The sequence below is a fragment of the Diachasma alloeum genome, unplaced genomic scaffold, assembly GCF_001412515.2.
Source record: "Diachasma alloeum isolate Michigan unplaced genomic scaffold, Dall2.0 Dall_scaffold_00354, whole genome shotgun sequence".
Classification (NCBI taxonomy): Eukaryota; Metazoa; Arthropoda; class Insecta; order Hymenoptera; family Braconidae; genus Diachasma; species Diachasma alloeum.
The window spans coordinates 2,086-26,016 of record NW_021680493.1 but is presented as its reverse complement, the minus strand read 5'-3'; the positions used below and the strand labels follow the sequence as shown (position 1 = coordinate 26,016).

The window sequence follows — 23,931 nt, the reverse complement described above, 5'->3', positions numbered from 1 at the left end:
TTTAACCGAACGTGGTTGAAGCTCTCACACCGGATATTCCATTGTACGGGGTATGTCGGTGTCCGATATTGGCCAGGGTCCAACGCTCACCTATCCATCGAATTCCCAAGACCAAACGATGGGAGAGGAGGGGTTTGAGTTGCAACGGGAAATGGAATTTTTCATTCTGTACTTTTTTTAATCCTCAATTCCAGCGTGATAAGATGGACAAATGTTAAGATGGACAAATTGTGCGGTTTGAACTTCTAAATTTCAACTGTAGACGTTCGAAAAAATTTAATAAAAAAAAAACAAGGGGATTCGCTACAAGGTTCTGTTGGATTGGATTCTATTGAAAAATTCCGCAGCTTACTTGCACGTTTTTTTCAAGAGAATTGTTTAGCGGGAAATATTCTATAGAAGAAATCAATAGAATAAGATTTTTCTATAGATCTTATTTTATTGAGGCATTTTTTGTAAAAAAAGTTTTTTTTATTTTGAAAAAAAGAGATGGAGTGGAAAATCTCTGAACATTTATGTCGAGAAATTTCTATAGAGAAAGTTTTATAGAAAGATGAAATTCTATAAACTGATTTTTCTTATTGAATAGTTTCTACTGGACATTTTTTATCAGAAAATTTGAATTCACCAGGTTTTTCTGTGAAATTTTTTCGCGCATGTGCTATTGATTTAAAAAAAATTCAAGTAGGAGAATCTGAATCTTCAATATATGACATTTTAAATCCATTTAAAAAGTGCAATAAGTTCTCTATAAAATTTTTCAGTAATAAATTTTAAAGACGAATAAAAAATTTAATAAACAATTCGATGTCAAATTGAATCCATCATGACTGAAATTAAAAATAAAATTGGATTCCCTGTCCAACTCACTGTGAAAATTATTCCATCGAATTTCAAATACATTGAAAGAAAAAAAAATGAAATTAAATATACCCATACGCTTTCCCTCTTCTGTTCAACCCTTCCAAAGTTAAACCTTTCCTTGTTTAATCGTTTCCCGTTTTCGCCGTCATTTGAACCTTCAGCTACAAAAAGTATTGATTCATTCGCTCAAACAAACAGGAAATGCGATCCAGACGCAGTAGTAGTCTGACAGACCGCGGAATGCGGTAAACGTGCGTTTTCGTAGGGGTTTACAATAAAGGTTGAATATTACATTGAATTGACTCTCGAATACATTGAAAGTTCAGAAAAAATTGTCGCCTCAATTTTAACACTTTTTACTGTTATATGCACCTCAAAATCGTAATTCCATTGAACATTCGAATCAACTGATTCGTCAATAAAAAATATACAGAAATGTTATGCTAATTTCTGGTCGTTACAATCAAATATGAAGAAGAATCGCGTCCACTTTCTCCATTTATTCACCACCAATAATTTAGCGCTCCAATTCATGAGACTGCTCCTCCCCCGAATCCTTACCATCACCAACTGTTTCCAGACTGTAAACCGGATGACTACCGTCCCCTCTCTTCATGACAACTCTCTTCACCATTTCCGGATTCGCCTCCTTCAAGTCATACGCCAATCCCATCCTAGCCCAAATGTTTATCCACATGGTTGCCTGATTGAAGGGAACACTAGGTAGTTCAGCTGCCTTATAGTCCCAGGGGAAGACGTGATGATAATTGTGCCAGCCTTCGCCAACAGCAAACAAGGAGATGAATCCATTCTCTACTGGCAAGATGGATCTGGAGAGAAGGTCAGATCAAGATGATATGATTGATACTTTGGAATTATGTTTGACAGTTCATACTTGTCATAACTGCGGTAGCCGATACTGTGGGCAAAGCTGTTGATGGAAAAGGTCGCATGCAGTTCAGCTGGGTATCGCATGAACCATTGGGTGATGATCGCTGCCCACAATTCCTGATTGAAGAAGATTACTGGAATCCCCACTGGCAGGACGAAGCACAGAAGAACTTTGAAGAAGGCAAAGTGCCTGCGAGAAATGTTTTCGTATGCATTAAGAAAAATTACTTTTGCCAAGGAATTATTTTTTTGCGAGAAGAATTTATTTGTTTAGGAGCGTATTTTTCCGGGCCAGTCATTCCCAGAGCTGATCTAAGTCCGTCTCTAAATATGGCAATTGGTAGTACAGTAGGACTCCTGTAATTTCGACCCGACGGGGGAACGAATTCCTAGAAGTCGAAAATAGTCGACCGAGCTCTCATTGGCCAAGCGCGCGTAGTGGGGAGGTCAGAGAGAGAACGCATTATGTTGCTCTCTGTCTTCGGTCGTCGGGCAACAGTGAGGAGATAACACCAAAGTACATTTTTCCCAATGATTGAACTTAGGGAAACACTCGGGAGCGTAGGGCTATGCGCCCGGGAGGTGATGGGACCATTCCGTAAACGGAAGGAGTGGGGACTGAAAGCGCGAGAGTGGGGACGCAGTGACTCCGCCCGTCGAAAATAGCCGGCTCGAAATTACAGGAGTCCTACTGTAGTAATACAGTCGAGGCTTTATATAAGATACCTCTCTATAAGATACGAGCTCCGAGCGCTTGAGGCCTACCTCCACTCTCGACGCTTCTATCTCCTCCCGAATGTTTAGTTCCGTGGGCTTCTTATAAAATATCTGTTCTCGATCATGTTTCAACGGGAAGAAAGTGATTATAAGTATCAAAAAGGGATTACAAGTATTGTTGGAAATTCAGTAAATAATGGAAAAATTATTCAACGAAAATGTCAATTAAAATGTTGGTAATTATAAAAAATAAAAACTACTCGAACTGTTTATTTCTTACTTATTTCTTATCGCCCGGAGTTCTGAGAATTTAGTTGCCGCCGGGCGCTCGGTGAGGGTAAGGAAATATAGTCACGTTCGCCGAATTGGCTACCCCTACACCCTCAGGCGCACGACTATAACGGGAATCTACTGTAGTAAAAGCGCTGCGACTTTCGATACATATTAGAGATTTCGCTTTCAGTTTATAAAGTAGACTTATCACCTAAGTGGATGAGCTAAAGAGAACCACCCCCCGGAGAATGTAAGACACTTTTTTGATCAGGGATAATTGCAATGATGAAAGAGCTTTCATCCAGAAACCCATGGGCGTCTCTCTCAGATTAAAATGTTTCAAACGAAGGGAATCGTAACGAGGACGAATCGAAAGTACATGGAGTAAAGAATGAGGTATTATGATGGGCACATATATATGATGGGAACAGTTAGAATTATTCCAAATTATTTTACGAAAAAGAAAGAAAATCTCAAATTCGAAAAAAATTGAAAAATAATGACGGGTGTTCATTCAAGGTCATATGCAGCATAATCATCTCATAATTTAATATTATTGTAATATTTGGAGATGGGCATGGACCACCTGGGACAGACTGGCGTGGAGAAATACGTTCGTAAAAAAATAAATTCCTCCCAAGAAAATTATTCCTTGGTAAAAATTTTTTTTTCTCCGCTCATGTTTATTTCCAAAATTCTGATTGAACTTCTTTGATGAAGCAACTTACCGTTCTAGAAAAGCAATCGCCGGGTCATTCTCAACATCGCTCATGTCTACGTCAAGACCACGTTTCACCACGTCCGGATGTTTCTTCATCATTTGCCAACCGATGTGGGAGAAGAAGAAGCCCCGGTTTATGCTGTGGGGGTCTGCATCGGTGTCTGTGTACTTGTGGTGGATTCTGTGGTCCCGCACCCACTGAGCGATTTTATTCTGGTTTGAAACAAAATCATTATTATATTGTATCGCTCCAGGAGATAGTAGGAATCGTAGAGTTTACTTGTCCTGCACTGTAGTAGCACACGGCTAAGAAAATTCGTAATGGCAATCTTGCTTTGTACGTTCGATGGCTCCAGAGGCGATGAACACCAGCGGTAATTGACAGCATGTTGAAGTAGTACAGAATGATAGCTGAAATTACGTATCAGGATAACATTACTTCATCTCTTTCAGCCCGGATAACCGCGTTGCAATTATGAGAACAGGATTCTGAATTTTCTAGGGACAATGCTCAAAATTTTCACTACGATAATTTTTTTTCAGCAATTCTTCAAGTTTTTCCTTCGGCAAACTCCAATCTCTCGCATTATAATTGCAAGGAATTATTCTTCTAGAAAACCTTCCAAATTAACATTTAATAGAGCTGAATATTATAAACAGTGAGAGTAGACTATTCAATTTTCAAAGTTTCTATCTGAATTGTGTGAAAAAAAAATGAATTAAACATACAAAATTAAGGATTGTTTCCACATAAAACGAAGCGGTTTAAAATTCTGTTTTTTTTTCAATTATATTATTTGAAAAACTAAAATTATTTTGGATTGAGAAGCCAAATTTTCAGAGAATTTTTCGCAACTACAAATTAATACAGTCGCAATTTCATTAGTCGTCGGTACCCTTCTCAAAATAGAAAAACGAAAATTCATGACCACGAATTTTTATAAAAACAATCCCAACAAAATAAGTTATATAGAAAAACCAAAATCTATAGGTTTTTTCTGTAACGAAATATGTATTTTATAACGACGGGGGAAGTTGCAGACTTTTCTGAAGGATTGGCGCAAAAAACAAATACAATTTTCCAATGGAATTCTTATGAAGGGCTAGAGTTTTCCATTAAATTATTGCTTACATGCCCATCATATCTCATGTACTCACCCCATAGGACAAGACCCTTGTATTGTAAATAAGGAAATGTAAGTAAGGAGTAGAGAGTAATACAGTGCCAAATTGCAAATGCAATGACATTTCCCCAGGCAACTTTTGTTTTGAAATTCAGCCATCCTGGGGCATGTTTATGCTCGATGTCTCCCTCGTCCGTGCCATTATAATCCGTGTATTTTCCGGATACATCATCCTTTCGGTGGTTGCGCACCATCGTTTGTTCTTTTGCTAGTTGAAATAAATGACTGCAAGATCAATAATTGTGACAATTTCCTCAATTCTGATTTTGACCAATCAGAGTGCAGTATTCGGGTTCACGTGACGCGTTTCACGCTGATAATTTCCCCGGCTGCAGGGAAATTATCAGACTGATAATTTCCCTGTAGCTTGTCAATTGTTTTCTACGAATTTGACAGATATTCCTCACATTTTGGTGAAATGTGTCCCGTAACCCCGAACACTCCACCCTGATCGGCCAAAATCAGAATTGAAGAAATTGTCCTCCGAATACCCCTCGATCTTCAAAATTCATCGGATATTTCCCTCAAGCTTTCCTGCATATCAACGATCGGGATCAGCAACAAAACACTTGGGAAATATCCGATAATTTTGAAGGTCTTGGGGTATTATAGCTGATAATCCACTCTTTGCAAGTTGAAGATACCTACCTATAACAGTTATTACTAATTTCTCCTTATGCGACTGATAATTCACTGAATTGGTCCACCTGAAGAGGAAAGCGATGGTCTTCTCAGCACTTATATCACCGACTGGTGGTATAACGTCTACGATCATCAATAATTCATTATTAGAGAGCAAAGTTGAGCAAGCAAAAAAGTTGATAGGTAATTCTTGAACTTAAAAAAAAAATGAATCGCATAAAAAAATCTGATCATGTTGCAGATAGGCAATTGTAGGTAGGTCAATGTGAATTAACCATGTACACTGCATGAAATTGGTATGTTAAATTATACGCTTTTCAACTAATTAACATTATGTCGTTTTTCGTGCGTCTGGAGGTGTTGACATAAGACGTGCGTAGTAATTGTTAATCACGGGGCAACTCGAGAGGAACCGATACAAAAACGAGCACCAGTCCATTTGATCTTCAATGAACAAGGTCACGCGTATCCAGCCCTGTACTTCCCCCCTAGCTCAGATGAAACCGCGGAGGCGTGGGGGAACGGGCATAAAAAAATGTACTCTGGGCACCGAGTTCGATAAATAAAAATATATATATTCTGACAATAAAAAAAATAGAGATCTTCCAAGATGTTATATAACCCGAAAGAATAAATTTGCAGAAATGATAATATTTCAATACAAGGAAAATGGAAAATAAAAATAACTTGGTTATCGCCTGACGCGGTACAACAAAAAAGTATGTAATCGCAATATGATTAACCAAGAAAACTGAATAGTAAAGGATTCTAAATAATCCCTCCGATAATAATTAATTTAAAATGCAAAATATCCGAAACAGAATGGCGTGGATGACCCCACGGACGTGAGGATCACACGAACGCGACGATAACGTGAGAGCCACGCAGCAAAAAACAATAAATTTCCAAAAATCAATAAATGAAATGAACGGACTAATAATGTTCAATAATAAACAATACAGAAAATAGGCCAAAGGCCACTGAGTGCCGCGTCCCGAAGGCAAAGGCTCGAATTCTAAAAACTCAAACGGTGCCAAAATGGCCACCGGAGAAACGAATATTTTGACCACGTGAGCACTCACAAGAATAATTACGCTCACCGCTTAATACGCGAGAAACTCCAGGGTAAACTCGTCTGGACCCTCAGTACGGTGGCGAAGTCAGGAGATGGCCGGCAAATCCCGGCATACACCGAAAAATAGTTTACAATAATTAACAGGAGCTCAAAGAGCATAAAAAAAATTATTTGCGAAGTGCGACTTATCGATGGTGAACCCGAGCGAAGAGTGTTTCGTCGCAGGGTTGCCGGATAGTTCAGGGGTCTCGTCGCCAGTGATCCCGCGAAGCGTGCCTAAAAAGTTACTTTTTCGCACAGCGTGATGAAAAATTATTTAAAAACCCTGTGATATATTTTAAAAATAAATTAGAAAACTATTTTTTCCTCTTTTATAAATCGACTTGCTACTGACGATTCATTACAAAAACATGAAATTCGACTACTTCAATAATTGGATCAGTTCCCAAATGGACTATCCTCTCCATAATACAATCTTCAAAACAGCCTGAAATACCGAAATATTGAGACTACTGAATCTAGTTCACCGGCAATGCCCGAAGAATTGGCTGGAGGGAATGAACTCCCATTATGATTCCTCAAAAATAAATGAGACTGTTACGACATTGGCTGCTTCCACCGAATCAAGTGCATCCAAGCATTATTGGAGTACCAGAATTCCCAGTTGGTAAACGTGATCATATTCGCAAGAACCTTCAATAGCGCCACCACCAGTGCGACGGCATGGGCGAAGGGACAGAGCGGGGGGCTTGGACGACAGCATAACGTAGTGGAACAAGAAGCAATCATCCACTTAATTGCAATCAGCATACCCGATCGAGCTGCACCAGTCTAGACGATAACTGCCGTATAATTATAGGCTTGTTTCGATTAATCCCCGGCATCTATTAATTCTGGGTTCACACAAGAGTGCAGATCTACGGATGCAAAATTAAATTTTGGGGGAGAGCAATTGCTAATTGACCGGAAAAACATGGGGAGTGGAGTACAGTTGAAGTTTCGGGGGATTTTATTAATTTTGTTAGCTCAAGATTTTGATTTTGTTGGAAATTTTTTTTTCACATTTTTTTTCAGGTTTTCGGGAGAGCTTTTTGGGCCTTATGACCTTCATGACCACTGAATTTATATGTTTTTGACCCTCGTGACCCTTGTAATTAAATGTCCCTTAAAAAAAGGTAAAATTTTTTATTTATTTTTTTTCAATTTCAGTTTTAAGGGAAAAAAATTGTTTGTGTTTTCTATTCGGTTTTAACAAGTTCTACACACTGAAGATAAGTTTTTGGCCCTTGTGACCCCTCTAACCAGGCGTCACCTGAAAAAATCATCCGATTTTTTTCAATTCGTTTTTTTAGGTTTTCGATTTTAATAGAAAGAAATATTTCGTATTTTTTGAATACCCTAAGAGCTTTCTGATCCTCATCACTTTTGTAAGCAGGCGTCACCTGCAAAAACTGACTTTCTGTTTGGAATTTCCAAAAAAAAATTCCGAAATACCATTGAAAGCTCCAAAACACTAACTCCAATTAAATTCCCCTGATGTTGTTCATGGTTAAAAAAATGTATTATGAGACTGAAAGGTGGCAAACACACGGAATAGTGTGTGTAAGCAAGCTTATCCAAGCGCAACTCCAATCGTTGAGATTTGAGATAAAAAGTCGTAAAAGCACCACTTCAGCTTGGCCGTTGGCCGTTCAACCATACGGATGCCCACTCGATCTTCGCTGAGTGAACTTGACTCACTGATGGCTATATCCGTGCTCAGCTCACGAATAACTGAAAACACTGCAACTAAAAAAATTTCTTCTCTGTATGATACTGACAGATACATCTGCAAATATGTGTTCCATCGAATGTGCATTTCATCATGCATCAAGAAACAATTCCAAGGGGTAGTTTGGCTTATTCAGCCAAGAGTAACATGTCTGATCGAAGAAAATGTTCTTCTACTTCGTGAGATTCGGTGTATGCACCCTCTGGCTATTTGGCATCTGAGTCGTTTTCAGACTCAATATCGAGAGGGGCTATTCCATTGCTCCTTTATCTTTAAATTTTCGGTGCACAAAAGAGCAGAATTCAATTTCAATTGATGAATTTGTCATTCACTTCGTTTTTTCCACGATTGTTGTTGGTAATTGTCTGTGGAGAGCATAGCAATCGCTGTTTATAGACACTTTTACGTGAAATTCAGACTCTCATGTATTCTGGAAGGCTCATGAGAGTGAAAATAGTTGGAATTTCATCTAAAAATTTAAGAAAAAAAATGATGAGATTTTTTGGTTTTCTTAATTCTTGTGACGCCCAAGCGATTCAGACCGTTCCGAACCTCATCGACATCTCGTTCCTCAATTCCACATTCTCATTCCCAATTTCATAAGAAAGAAACATTTCAACAATTGGGAAATTGCTTTCGTCACAATATAGTCAATACATTTTTGCTAATGAATTAGCAATTCCCTTCCGAATGGAATTTCTGTGACGATGTATTTTAAATTGAATTCGATGACGCATTGAATTCAACATTGGCCCAATGTTGACAGCCAACATTACCTTAACGTTGGTAGCCAACACTTCCCCAACGTTGGCAGACAACATTCCCCCAAAGTTAATATTTTTTACTCTTCCCTGAATGATCGAACTCAGTCAAGATGACATTGGGAAGAATATTTTAAATCACATTGGATTCACTTGAACAATGATTTTATCAGTTATCATAAATAGCACACTGGAACCCCTAAGGCCAAAATTAGTAATCCTGACACAAAAATATGAAATTTCAGATTTGACGAATACAATACTTTCATTCGGAAAAATATTCATTAAAATAATAAAACCGTTAATTTATCCCGAAAACCAATACTCGATCTAAAATAGACTACCACATGAGCGATATATTGAACCAAGCACCAAACGAGAATAGTTACATCTTCATTGTTGACTGTTCCCATTTACCTAGGCAACGCCATCCGTTGCCATCAATTCTCCGCATCGTCAAATTATTCTAATCGGTACAACGCGCGCACGCCTGAATAAATCACACGTCGGTAAATCCGTTATTTCACCTCATTTCAGTCAACGATTCGGAATAATAAAGAGGTGCTTGGACGTTTAATCGTCATCATTAACAATCCCATGGTATACGGTGGAGGAGCGATGGATCACCGCTGAATCCATTCGTCGTCATAGTTTCAGCTGTTGAGTTGGCCGCATATCAGATGAATACGAACGAGCTCAAACTTGGGACTATCTACGCTGAATGCCTCAGCGGTTATGCAAATCCATAATATTTTGGTTATGGTACGGTTAATTATGTTTAGAACAACTGTTTATGCAGTCTGTGCTCTCCAATGATCAAATAATGCTTTTTTTCATTATTTTTAAAAGCTCGGAGGAAAATTACCATATGCAAAACTCCCAGATTTTGATAAACAGAAGCGTAATTATACCGAAATGATGAGCCCGCTGTGGTGGATTTGGAAAATCTATTTATTCACTTGATTGTCATATAAGTGGGTAAATAGTTTCAAAGCAGAAGTCTCGGAGGCTCGTCAAAGGACTGCTTACCACGTAACATTAGTACACGCTGAGATCTTAATTACATCAAAGTTCCTAACACGAGGAAAACTGAAGCACGGGGGCAAATTATTTGGTTTCAAATTGCCTTCATTAACGACGTGCAGAGAAATATTCCAAAAAAGTGAGGATGGTCGGTTATTTACTTGATTATTTCTGTAGAATATTTTCCATTGAACATTTTTATTAGAAACAAGGGGGAACGCCCCCTGCCTGCTCCGCCCTCCTATGACCCTCATATGACCTCCATCATCCTTATTCTGACCCCGCTGACCCGTAGTTTCTGACCCTCATAACCCTTGTTTGACCCCTCATTATGCCCCTTAATCTGACCCTTGTTTCCCTTATTTGGACCATTATTTTGACCCTTGCGATCTTGTGATCCTAATCTAACCCTCGTGACCCTTATTCTGACCCTCGTGATCCTTATTCTGACCCTTATGATCTTTATTTTAACCATCATGACCCTTATTCTGACCCTCATGACCCTTATTTTGACCCTTGCGATCCTTATTCTGACCCTGGCGACCCTTAATCCAATCCTCATGACCCTTATTTTGACCCTTGGGACCCTTAATTTTAGAGTCTCAATTTCGAGTACCAAATTTTTTTCACCAGAAGTCGATTTGAATTTTTATAATGATAGGGAGATCAACGTGCCGTCATTGTGCGGAATTTCTAGAACCAAGGCCTAAATTTTATTTTCTAGCGAATTCTCTAGATTTTTCTATGAAATTTTTACTTGGCGCAGATAATTTATTTCAATTTTCTTTAACATGTCCTGTGACATGGATTTTTACAGTGGATACTTATGGATATATCTCAGGGCTTCCGATTTATCGAATTATCGTATTAATTAATGCATTACGTGGATGATAAGTTTAACTTATTATTGAATCACCATAAACCATGATTAGTTTCCGTAACTTCTGTCTCGATCAGCAATGGCACCCACGAGAAAATTCAATAATTTTCCTAAAAGCTTTCCCCCAATTTCCCAATTTTCGGCATCCCCCGTGGTGCGGGCTTGACAGGTAAACTTCGTTAGAGCATGGTAAATCGAGCCAACAGATGATAAACCGAATATTGGATGTCTGTATATTTTGATGTTTTGGGGAATTTTTCATTGGTGGTGCGCAAAATGTTTTTCACGGCTTTTTTCTGTGGATGTATTTTTGGATGAGTTTTTGACCCTCGTGATCCCCCCGTAACCAGAGGTCACAAAGAATTACGTTTCTTTATGTTTTCATTTTAAACTTCACCAAAGGACACCAAACAAATAGCGTTTTTTATTCGTTTTTTCAAGTTTTAAATTTTGTAAAAAAAAAGATATCGAGTTTTATACATTACCATAAGAGCTTTCTAGCCTTTATCGCCCTTATGGTCACTAGATACATCAGTTTTTGATTTTTCGTGACCCTTCTAACTAAAGGTTGTCAAAAAAATTGACGTTTTTTTCCAGATTTCAATTTTGTAAAAAAAAGATGTCGATTTTTTTCAATTACCATGAAAGCTTCCTAGCCCTCAAAAACCCTTGTGGTCACTAGATACTTGAATTTTTGACCTTCATGACCCTTGTAATCAGACGTTACCTCCAAAAAATCACATTTAAAAATTTTTTTTTTAAGATTTCAATTTCAATTTTATTGAAAAAAATATTTGGAGTTTCAAAACTTATATAAGAGCTTTCTGACCTTCATGACCCTTATGACTACTGAATACATAAGTTTTTTGCGCTCGTAACTAGACGTCACCAGAAAAAACAGACCTTCTTTCCGGGAATTTTCTATTCGCGGGGACCACAATATTTTTCAGGTGTTGGAGAGTCACTCGCATAGTGCTTTGTTCACGAAAGAAGTGTTTTAGACTCGCCAGATTAGATGACATGGTGTCACCCAATCCCGCGCCCCAGCAACCCAACCACATTTTCAAGCATTCAATCTACTCAATACCAACCGTAAAAAAGCCTGAGAATGGCACACATATAACGACACATTGATGGTACGAGAGTGCATTTGAAACATGAAGTTTTAAAATGTTTTTCCTCGCGGCGGTAGATAGATATTGCGTCCATCGAATTCCAAGCAAGATGTGATTTGAGCGATGGTATCGAATACTGTTGGCTTTGGCTAGAATAACAGAGTGCTAGAGGGATAAAATTACAACCGTTATTTCAACTCCTCGATAAGGTAAATAAACTCTGCATTTTTCCCACGATTTTCATCCAAAATACAAAACTCCCTTGTTTATATTTCCGAGAGCATTAATAACGCCCTCATTCTGTTCGAATATATTAGTTAGTTAATCGATTTATGTTTACTCGTTAAAACGTAATTATTCCGTGTTTATCCGTGTCGTTTTCAATTGCTATTGTCATCCAATTTTATGAACGAAAAAAAAATAACAAATGAAACATTGATGAATGAATAAATAAACTCGTTCGATAAATTCCCCTTGACAACCAGGTCAGCTGGAGTATTCCTCCCCCGGACAAAATACTTGGTTACGACTGGGTCTCCCTCGCACTCTCGAAAGATTTATTTTTCGAAAATTCAACTGTGCTCGTTGTGCACGAACCCACTGTAGGTTTGAATCGTCATTCCACCGAAATTTCCAGATTTCGGTCGGATTGACCTAGCTCCGACGACGGATTTCTCCATTGCATCATCAAGCCTGTATTTGCGCCTTTTTTATCCCCCTCCGCGGTTTTGCCGATAGCCCATTCAGCCACTGCACTCGCCATCTTTAATACAGCCCGACTCTTCGGGTAAGCATAGACTCAGCACTTACTCCATTTTTGGAACGATATCACGTTTCTTGTGGGAACATATTGGGGAGTGAAGAGGTTGACGAACTGTTTTTTTTCGAGTGGGAGGAAGGTGATCTTTATGTGACCCTTAAGTGCTTTTTGACCCTTATGAATGTGGGATACATATCACTCAAAACATAATACCTTATTTGACCGTATTTTAGAATTCTAAAATTTCAAAAGTCTTAAAATGAGATTTTCCAAAGTCTTAATTTGAAGCTTGAAAGTCTTAAGGATGGACAAACAAGTTGAAAATAAAAATAAAATTGACTACATAAATCATTCATGTTACAAATAATTTTTCTCATCAAATTAGAAGTGTTATGGCGTACTTTTTCGGTCTTGAGAACAAAAATTAAAGAAAATGTTCATAAGCAATGGAGGACTTGTGACTGCAGTGGTAACAGTCGAATTTTGATCGGGCAATTTCGCACGCTTCGGCTAGTAGTGGGGTTGCAACAGTGAGAGAAAGATGTGTGTGTGTTATACGTGTCCATATGCTTCCAGCACTGAATTATCATCACCGACTTTACCGAGCTCGATCAGTTGTGGTGCGGTGTTGTCGCGTTGCTCGACTCGTAATGGTGGTCAATTTTTCTTGGAGGAATTCGAAAATCAATTGAAGATATCACGCCTATATAACCCGGTCTCCTACTTCTACCTTCTCGCCGGCGATAGATTCTCCATAGTCCAAAGTAAATGGTTTACTTTAATATTTCAATTCAAACCGTCTGAAAACCTCAATGTGAGACTCTTGGAAGTCTCACATTTGCAACATTTGAAAATCTCAAATTGATCATAAGAGTCAAAATGGAGCTGACCCTCACGACATTCTGACTCTCCATCCATCGCTAGATCACCTTTAAAATCCACAAACAGTCCTCCCCAGAAGCTCCAATATTTGGCTTGCAAGAAACCATCAGCTTCATCGAAGGAAAGAGTTAACTCGAAGAACAGTCCAACATCACAAGAGTCAACTTCCATCAACTCACTCTGACTCCATGTAAATACATATCTGCAATCTCCAGCAAATACTTGAGAAGAAAGTTGTGTTGTATAGAAATTTCGGGAGTCTGTCAGACTTCGTCCATATATCCAAGAGAATGCTATTCCATCGACGAACTCTCTTCTCTCTCTCTCTCGCTCTCTACGAAGGTAAATAAAGGTGAAGGCTAACAGTACGACGCGAAAGTGTTGTCCCAAATCTGGAGACGCTGAGTTTACCCAAGTAAACGATTTTAGCCACCTAAGGGAAATCCTCACGGAGGTACCGGGGAACAATGAGGGTCACGTAGTCTTTACACTGACCAGGCGTTCACCATTGTTTCCGACAAACGATCCTCGTCCTAATCGATCATCATCAAATTCACTGCAGTTTCCAACTTGATGAATTGAGAGAATAATATTATTTTATTGGGAATAAATTGTGACAATAAGAGTTTGATCGTCGATTGAAATTGAATGAGACTAAGTATTTAGAACAAGAGTAGGAAGGACGGAGCATTCAAGCTGTTCACTTTAACTTTGTTGAGACTTTACAAAGTCTGAAGTTGAATATCCGGCCATAATACAGTCATACATATATATACACGTTATGAAGGAGGGATGCTATATGTTATCCTTTCACCTTCAAAAAGGATAAACCCAGTCTTCAAAGAGGAAAGGATACCATATAGCATTCCTCCTTCATGACGTGTATATATATGTATGACCGTATTATGACCAAATAATCAATTAAGTAAGAAATGAAACAGTTGAATAGAAAGTTGAATCTCAAGTTGAAACGTTAACAAGTCTCATGTTGAGACTCTACATAGTCTCAAGTTGAGGCTTTACAAAGTCTTAAGTGGAGACTTTAAAAACTCTTAACTTGAGACTTTTCAAGTATCAATTTGGGATGTTTTTGAAATCTCAAAATGAGACGTTAAAAAGTCTTAAGTTGATATTTAAAAAATCTCGAATTAGGACTTTACGAAGTCTCAAGTAGAGACTTTATAGTCTTCACTAGAGACTTTTAAAGTATGAACTTCAGACATTTGTAAAATCTCAAAAGGAGACTTCAAAAGCCTCAAGTTGATATTTTATAAAGTCTCACGAAAGGCTTTCAAAACTCAACTTACAGAATTATTTTAAATGGCGACCCAACCAAAAGTCTCAGCTTAAGGGACTCAAAAGTCTGAAATTGAAAGCTTCAAAAATCTCAACTTAAGACTTTCAACCTTCAAATTAAGACTGGAAAATCTTGCTTCAAGACCATTCACATCTTAAAATGAGGTATCATTTGTTTTGTGCTTTCCTCGCAACCCATTACGGATTCCACTGCGCTTGGAGATGGAGTATTTCAGCACGTATTCGCACGTTGTTCTCTTGATGGATCATTACACTACGAAAAAAATCAATGCTACCAAAGAAATTTTATTCAGACAAGAATTCCCATCCAGATTTTGTCTGAAAATTTCGAGCATTTGCACATTTATCAAGTTAACCGAATTGGGGCAAAATGCGATGTTCATGAGCGGCAAGAACGCTCAAATATTTGACCGACATCGAAAACATTCCATATTAGGAAAGAATTCCAGTTGAATACGAGCACTCGCTTCGACACAAACTATTGACAAACAATTGATTGAACATCAGTTTGACAGGTTTCGGTATTTCACATGTCACTGAAATACACGTCTGATATTGATCAAAGGGGGACATTTTACACTCAGCCATAATGCAGCCGCGAAACGGAATGCTAAACTACATCAAGCAATGCGGTCTTTTTGAGCATCTACTTCACTCGATACAAGTATTATCGGAGATTCACTCGAATTGATCGGGACTTCGTTACATCCAGACCCAATACTTTCTGATGGTCTCTATTTCGGGTCGAAGCAAAAAATACGGTTTCTCCTCCAAGGACCGAGACCAAAGTCGAATGTCCTTAAGGTCTGATGATGCCTTCTGCTGATTTAATTTGTTGAGAATAGAACTAGATGGATACTAGGCTGATTCCAATGAATTTCAGAAAAGAAAGTTATTTGCCAATTTACTAATCCAATTCAATTTGAGAAGTCTTTTAAACTGAGACAGGCCTTTTGATTTTAAATGAATAATTCGATTAACTTAATAAATTTGAATAGAAAATATAAATTATAAATAAATAAATAAGATAAATAAATGAAATGTAAATTAATATTCGACGAATAAATGCAAATAATTCCCTAGAGCAGCTCACGAGATCCCCGAGAACAGGGGAAATTGTGTCGACGCGAAGGGAAAAACAATATTTGCAGTCATAAAACATTTCAATACATCGAAATAATATACGGAAGGTCCCTTATATGCAAGAAAAGACACTATTCTCGATTTAAGGATGCAGTATCCCTACACAAACACGCCCGATAGCTATCTACTATTAATTCGATAGGTTACCACGCACAGTATCGACTTAAGCGAATTACCATATGGGAAGAAACGCGAAGGTAGATCGATTTTGTGAACATTTTCCACCAGTAGTTCAATAATTCCGCGATCACGAAGAAATTTAGATTTTTCTTAAAGGGAGGGAAACCCCCTTTAAGACTGGACCACTCGGGACGAGGAGCGATAAACGACTGATTTAATTTATGATTTTAATTATGGAATTGAGCGATGACCCACTAAATTGTGTGGTGCAACGCTTGGATTTTTCGCTGATCAATTAGCAACAGCATGGGCTGTGCTGTCTCCGATTTCGTCAACTTTACGGGTGGCAAATGTATGTTGAGGGTATAAAATTGGGAAATGACGACTAAAGTCGGTCATTTCTCAATTTCATAATACGAATGTTATAACAATGACGAATTTCCAATAAAGTGATTGAAAAATTATTTTTGGACATTATAGATGCTTCTATGGCCATGCAAGCAGTTTTTAAAATTTTTGAATTTTATTTTATTTATTTTTTTTAAGGCCTTTCGAGTCCCCTTTTTTTGGGTCTCATTTCGGCACTCTATCCAACCCTATGCATGCGGCTGTGAATTCTACACTGCACCGCATTCGCCCTTCTATAGAACATAGGAGTAGCATGGGAAACCACAGGAAACCCATGCCGGTACAGGCGGTTACTCTATTAGCAACCTCCCGCTCGCCGGTGCCTTTCGTTGAAAAATTTGGTTCCACGGGGAATCGAACTCACAACCTTTCGCACACTAAACTTGCGTCTAGCCCACTCGGCCACCGACGTCGGGGAAGAATTTTATTTTAATATATTTATTTATATATTTATTTTATATATTTATTTTATATATTTATTTTATTACTTACGTTTTGAAATAAAATTCGGATCAGAACACTGAGATAACAGGAGTAAGTAATTCCTTCGCTAAAAGTACAACTGGAAGTGAAGTGCTGGACATGTGTTTTTCCTTTTATAGGTTAAAGATATAGGGCTGCTGGTGTTCAGATCAGATATAGTCGTCTCTGGACTGGATTTTTCTACGAGTATTAGCATTATTTTCTCATTTTAGTTGATGGTCAGTGAGTCGCGATCGGAAGGTGATCACGTGAAACGATCATGAGAGAGAATAAAAAAGACAAAAAATATATCATCGCGAACGCAGTTTCACGTGTTGCACTTGATACCCAGGTGCGTATCTTCTCATCTAAAAATAAACTCACACGTTCCTAGAAAAACTCGAGAACTATGAATCTGAAAAACTATTCTTTCTGTGAATTTTCTGTGAAAATTTCACAGAAATCCCCCGAAATTTTACCAGAAATAGCGAGAATTTTTACCTTAGCACTAGAATTTTTTACAGCCGATGAATTGTGATTTTTTCCAGTACTCGCACTAGAATTTTTCTAGAAAATTTTTCTCCATTAATAAAAAAATTAATAAATCCAAAAAATTTCCTGTCACGAGATTGAACATTTGACACACGATTTCACTGATTGCAATTAAATCGCCATTGTGAAACGTTAAAAAACGGAGTTTCCCGCGCTCTTCATTTGACTAGCGGCCTTTTACAACCAAATGTTTGACTATCAGAATACATATGTTGTGCCAAACCCGCCTACTGAGCATTATCAAACAGTAAAAACAATGGGTGAAGTGTACTGCATTGGTTTTCTGTGAAAATTCATTATTTTAATTGGCATTTTTTTCCCATCTCGTCCATTCGCAAACATTCCCCGATGGAGATTTGTATCAAATGAATTTTTTAATGCAGTACTGTCGAGAATGCGATTCAACAATAAAATTTCAGTGTTTAAAGAATGATTGGTATTCTCGATCGGTTGATTTGCTTGTGAAATTCCCTGTTGGTATTCAATAATTGCGGTTGAATTTCGGTGAAAAATTCATTGGAAATCAGTGAAAATTTGAATTTCAAGTCGATTGGGAATTTCAAGACACGAAAGCCCCAATTATTCAGCCGGAAATGCTCATGCCACTTTTATCATTAAATCCCCCATAATTCTTGATTACCGAAATGCATTAATGAATGCTCGACAGGTACAGTGTAGCATTAGAGGTTTGATTAGGGAAATCCATTAATGGATACCACAATGCAAAGTTATGCTGTATTAATAACGAATTACTCCGCCGATAATTGGATGGCCTTTTTCATTTGGTAACGGTCGCAACTCTCAGCCAACAGGGTTAGTGTATTAATTTTATTCGATGGGATTCGTACTTATCTTGGGACAAATTGTGGTCTATCGGTTTTAATGAAATCCACTCAATTATTCTCTTTATAGTCAAAGGATAATTAGGTGAAGAGGGCTATTGTATGTTCTTCCACAATTAGCCCATATTTCACGTTATCTCTAGATAATTAAATTGAAATGTATTCTAGGTTTCTGGAAATTGGGCCATCGAATTTTTTAATAGAAGTCGCGGGTAGATTTGTGGGTTTAAAATGTCTCTAATAATTCCATTGAATTTTTATTGAAAATCCTATTGATTTTTTCTATTTATAGCATTCAAACCATTCGGTTTATTCGGCTAAAAAAAAGAGTTACAAAAATGCAGAAATATATATAATATATAACATATTTGCATCGTCATTTTCGTACATACATGTTTACATCGTCATTTCACGAGTTCTTAATTATAATAATTTACATGAAGCGTTTGAATGTTCAATTCAGAGGATGTCACGAAGGAATCAATATGTAAGAGAGCCGGAATTAATTATATGAATAAGTATTCAACATGATAAACTGGTACCTGGGTTTAAGAGAGATAGAGATTTTCCTATTCTAAAAAGAACATACACTTAAAGTCGATAACTATCGATATCTCGCAAGTCTGTTACGCTTATTCCTCATTGGTGCCAGTCGTCTGAAGCGGCAAATTTAATTCATGATCGATTTAATTTTGAGATTTTCAATTATGATTGTTACAATTATAGTTATATAAAAAGCTCATGACGGTATTGTGTAACTTGATAAGCAATGATGTTGTTCTCGCGATTTTTCAACTTGATAAAGAAGGCATTGAAATATACTTTTCAAGCCCTGATTTAATCGCGATTACTGATGATTCTTTCAGTAATCATGAAAAACCCGATTTTCTCTTTCAAATCGTATAAACGATATGCTGTAACGCAACAACTAATTGTGCGACCCCTTCATATTCTGATAGAATCAAGAGCGTATTATTATCAATTTTTTGAGTCAGGACTAATTCCATTTTGATGCTAATTTTCTAAGTGTTCCTTGAAAAACCGATTTTTGGGAAAATAGCAATTTTTTCGAATCTATGAAAAATTGAATTTCAATTGGTGTCAATGAATAAAGCTTATTAAAGTCTGCATTCATGAAAAAATGCATGAAATTCGATGGATCCTCATCCAACAGTGAGTTTTCGAGAAATTCATGAGACGTTTCTCGAAGAAAAATTTTCAAAGATATCCTTAACAACAATTTCCGAAATATATAAGAAGAAGATATCATCAAATATAATAAAAAGTAATCTGACGTAAAGCGTCATGGTGAATCCTTCGTGAGAATTTCACTGAGCACCATCTGCAACTAGCCAACGCCAGTCTCACCTGGCATCAGGCTTCTCAAGCCCCGAGGATGGAAAGACCGTCTCTGGGGTACATAATTCATGAGAATATTTGAATAGTGTTTTACACTGCTTACCACTTGTCCCTTCTGGGTACTTCACCACTTTGTTAACAAGAATCATAAGTACGTACTAATGCTCTTACTACTAATGCATCGCCGCTATTGTTTTGATCTTGCTGAGTAATAACACAACTGTCACTTTTCGAGACAGCATTGTGAATTAATTCGTGAATTACACTTGTCCCGGTTGGAAACCTCGCACCCTTTCTTTTCTAAAAAAAAAATATGAGTAATTTCTCGAATCGACAATAAGAACTCGAGCGTGGCGCATATCTCGAAGGAATGGAGAAATTAAGGCGATTTTCATGCGCACAATCGTCTTGAGTCGTATTTTCATGAAGCTCGCCTAACAAACAAGAGAACTGAATACCATTCTATGAAACGTGAATAAACGAATCATAATTATCCAAATCATTTAGGTCAGAGGAAAATAGAATAATTCTACTTTCTTAGTATTGCGTTTACTAAAGTTCTCTGCGAATAAAGTTGATTAGAATTTTTATCACCAGAAGTCAATTTGGATTTTTATAATATAGACACATTATGAGATTACCTCACATTTTTGACATTAAAGATAAGAGAATCAGAATGCGATAAAGTGAAAATGATGATCGATTTTTTTACTACGATGAATCGTATACGATTCTCATGAGAGTGACTATAAACAATTAATTGAACAATGGAAAATTCAATCCGATAGGAATAAGGGCATCATGAAAAGCCATCAACACTTTGGCGCTGGTTTAAGAAAATGTTCAAGAGAATTCTCTTTTCCTGAGAACTCAATCTTGATGATAACTACGAGAGCTCATCACGGTTTTTCTCGTCATCTCCTTTTTTTTACCTCATTTCTTTTTTTCTACATAAATTTGGTTGAACGAGTGAGCGAGCGAGCCCAGATGATAAATTTCCGAGGACTATAGATTCATTATCATAATTGCAATTAAAAGTTGTTAAATTTGAATATCAATTGTCGACGGGAGAATGGGCGTTACGCTTGGTCTCACGCTGAGTTCATGAAAATGCATTGGCTGCCTTCATCTGAATATCATAACACCTACCCTTCTGTCAATTTAATTGTTTTTATATTCGGTAATGATGGATAACTTTTTGGTGGAAAATTAGGAGAATAATATGAATTTTTCGTTGGTGATGAACCTGATTGTTCTTAGATAATTTGACTTTCAAATGATCTTCATATGGCAATCATGAGTGTGATTTTTATTAGCCTAACCCTTGAGGCCCTTACGACCCTTATGGATCATACAAATTTATAATATAAAGAAATTTTTATGAATATTGATGTACAATCTGATCCTTATCACCTTGGTATGACCTATTTTATATTTTATGATTTTCGTATGACCTCCATATGACCTTTATGAACCAGACCCGACCCTCATGATCTTCCTGACCTTATGAGCCTTCTGGCGTTTAATTTTTATCGGAGTTGAACAAGAGCCAGAATACGAATGCAAAGGGTCAAACGAGGATAAGGGGCGGGCTCATAAGGGCCAGAATTCATTTATTCGAATGGATCATGAGGATTATAAGGGTCACAATCCTGTTCATTCCACATGCTCATAAGGGTCATAATCTTATACATCCGAGATTCATAAGCATGACCCTCATGAGGGCCCTGACCTTTATCAGTCTCCAGGCCCTTATGAATGTTGGATATATGATATTGTGGCCCTTATGACTTCCATATGACCTTCTATAATCTCCACATGATCCTCATGGGTCTTCCAACCCTTATCAGACCCTTGTGGCGTTTGACCTTCATCTAATTATAAAATACAGAGAAAAGATTGAACAGGGATTTTCATTCACAATATCAACATTAGAATTGAGAGGTCTTTAAAATCCACGTACCCCAGTTTTCAACCCTAAATAATCAAAAATGCATCTAAAAAATTAGGTTTACCCTCCATCAAAGCAGAATAGATAATCCAGCATGTGAAAGCTTGATTCTACAGGAATCACGAGGAAGGAAAATACATAAATGATGAAGAAAACTTCACGACGTTCGACCTACATTCGCCAGGGGGGGTTGAAGGAAAATCGAAGCTGACTCAGCCACCCACTTGGCGTGGTCCAATAATGTCTCATCCGACAATTTTGCCTTCACTCTATATCGCTAATAATTTTCCGCATCGATTGCCATTCATGACGTTAATTATTATTTATCGCGGTCGTGAATTCAGATTTTTCTTCTTTTGTATTATAGCTGATATCTTAAACTTTTAGAGTCCCATGAGGAGGCTAATGGGTTCTCCTATATATGACCTTCGAGATGTTTATGATCCATATAGGTTTTCTGAACTTTATGAGTATGTAGAATGATTCCGACCCTTATGACCCTTATGAAAGACACAAATTTTCTGATTCTTATAAATCTCGGATATGCATGGAGAGAAATGTTCAGTAAAAATTCCGGAACTCACAATTCGTTCACCGATTACGGAATGGACTCAGAAAATTTAATTCAGATAAAAATTACGGAATGCTCGGGAAAAATTCCGTTACAGTTCGGTAAAATTTCCTACAATCACATTTCGCTTCGGAATTACGGAAAAGATACGTAATTTTTATTGAATATTTCTCTCCATGTATAAGGTTCTGACCCTTATGAGTATTTTAAATGTAAATGATTTTGACCTTTATGAATATTGGATTTTTTAGGTTCTGACCCTTATGAATATCTGATGTGTAAAAGATTCGAATCCTTATGCCTGACCTATATGATTCTCTGACCCTTATGCATCTTAGATTTTTAAGGTTTCGACCCTTACCAGTATATGAATTGTAANCGCTAATAATTTTCCGCATCGATTGCCATTCATGACGTTAATTATTATTTATCGCGGTCGTGAATTCAGATTTTTCTTCTTTTGTATTATAGCTGATATCTTAAACTTTTAGAGTCCCATGAGGAGGCTAATGGGTTCTCCTATATATGACCTTCGAGATGTTTATGATCCATATAGGTTTTCTGAACTTTATGAGTATGTAGAATGATTCCGACCCTTATGACCCTTATGAAAGACACAAATTTTCTGATTCTTATAAATCTCGGATATGCATGGAGAGAAATGTTCAGTAAAAATTCCGGAACTCACAATTCGTTCACCGATTACGGAATGGACTCAGAAAATTTAATTCAGATAAAAATTACGGAATGCTCGGGAAAAATTCCGTTACAGTTCGGTAAAATTTCCTACAATCACATTTCGCTTCGGAATTACGGAAAAGATACGTAATTTTTATTGAATATTTCTCTCCATGTATAAGGTTCTGACCCTTATGAGTATTTTAAATGTAAATGATTTTGACCTTTATGAATATTGGATTTTTTAGGTTCTGACCCTTATGAATATCTGATGTGTAAAAGATTCGAATCCTTATGCCTGACCTATATGATTCTCTGACCCTTATGCATCTTAGATTTTTAAGGTTTCGACCCTTACCAGTATATGAATTGTAAAACACTGACCCTTATGAATCTCAGACGTTTAAGATTCTAACCCTTATGAGTTTGGCCCTTATACTCGCCATATGAGTTGGACCCTTATCGATGTATATAGTCCAACTTTTACGTATTATACCGATGACTCCGCATTTTTTCCTCTCACTCGTGAAATCCGATCACCCGTAGCTACTGCTAAGCCTGATCAGCGATATCGGATGAGTGAGGAATCACTGACATGATGCTAACCAGTGAGTAACAACGGTAACCACATTAGTTGTAGTCTGATGGGAAGGTTACACGAAGCAGTTAGGTTGTTACTAACTCACTTGGTAGTTATGCTCCAATTTATTAATATTGTTAAGTACTGGCGGTAAATTGATCGTGGAAACTCAAGGGGTATGGGATTACGATAGGTGGTGAAGTCGATGTAGGTGGATGAGACTCGGGAAAGCATATTTGGTTGCGCTGGTGGGAAAGGGCAAGGAGCTTACGGGCTAAGGTAATAAAGTGGTAGGTGGCTTACCACTGATGGTTAGTTGACTCATTCATTAAAGTACCCAAGAGAGGATTCACGGGAATTGTAGCTTTTGCAGTAATGTTTACGATTTT

At 37.4% G+C, this 23,931-nt stretch overlaps 1 protein-coding gene across 3 annotated transcripts; it reads right to left on the bottom strand.

Moving 5' to 3' along the window:
* Nucleotides 1-1,174: 1,174 nt before the first annotated feature.
* Nucleotides 1,175-17,138, bottom strand: LOC107041106 (acyl-CoA Delta(11) desaturase). 3 transcript variants are annotated; one of them, XM_015261500.1, is made up of 7 exons: nt 17,040-17,138; nt 5,299-5,415; nt 4,625-4,875; nt 3,747-3,877; nt 3,474-3,679; nt 1,760-1,945; nt 1,175-1,694 (listed from the first exon to the last, which is right to left on the bottom strand). In XM_015261500.1, exons 3-7 carry the CDS (start codon nt 4,842-4,844, stop codon nt 1,382-1,384), a joined length of 1,056 nt encoding a protein of 351 aa, XP_015116986.1. In that variant the 5' UTR covers nt 4,845-4,875; nt 5,299-5,415; nt 17,040-17,138; the 3' UTR covers nt 1,175-1,381. The 3 variants fall into 3 exon arrangements, with proteins under 3 accessions (XP_015116986.1, XP_015116985.1, XP_015116987.1); XM_015261499.1 differs by having other exon boundaries at nt 4,625-4,858; XM_015261501.1 differs by having other exon boundaries at nt 4,625-4,852.
* Between the last annotated feature and the right edge of the window lie 6,793 nt (nt 17,139-23,931).

Excerpts from the sequence above, each read along its gene's own strand:
- LOC107041106 (XM_015261500.1), bottom strand. The coding sequence starts at position 4,844 with ATGGTGCGCAACCACCGAAAGGATGATGTATCCGGAAAATACACGGAT. Across the intron at positions 3,680-3,746 it reads GCTACTACAGTGCAGGACAA|AATAAAATCGCTCAGTGGGT; the intron begins GTAAACTCTACG and ends GTTTCAAACCAG. Across the intron at positions 1,695-1,759 it reads GGCTACCGCAGTTATGACAA|ATCCATCTTGCCAGTAGAGA; the intron begins GTATGAACTGTC and ends CCTTCTCTCCAG.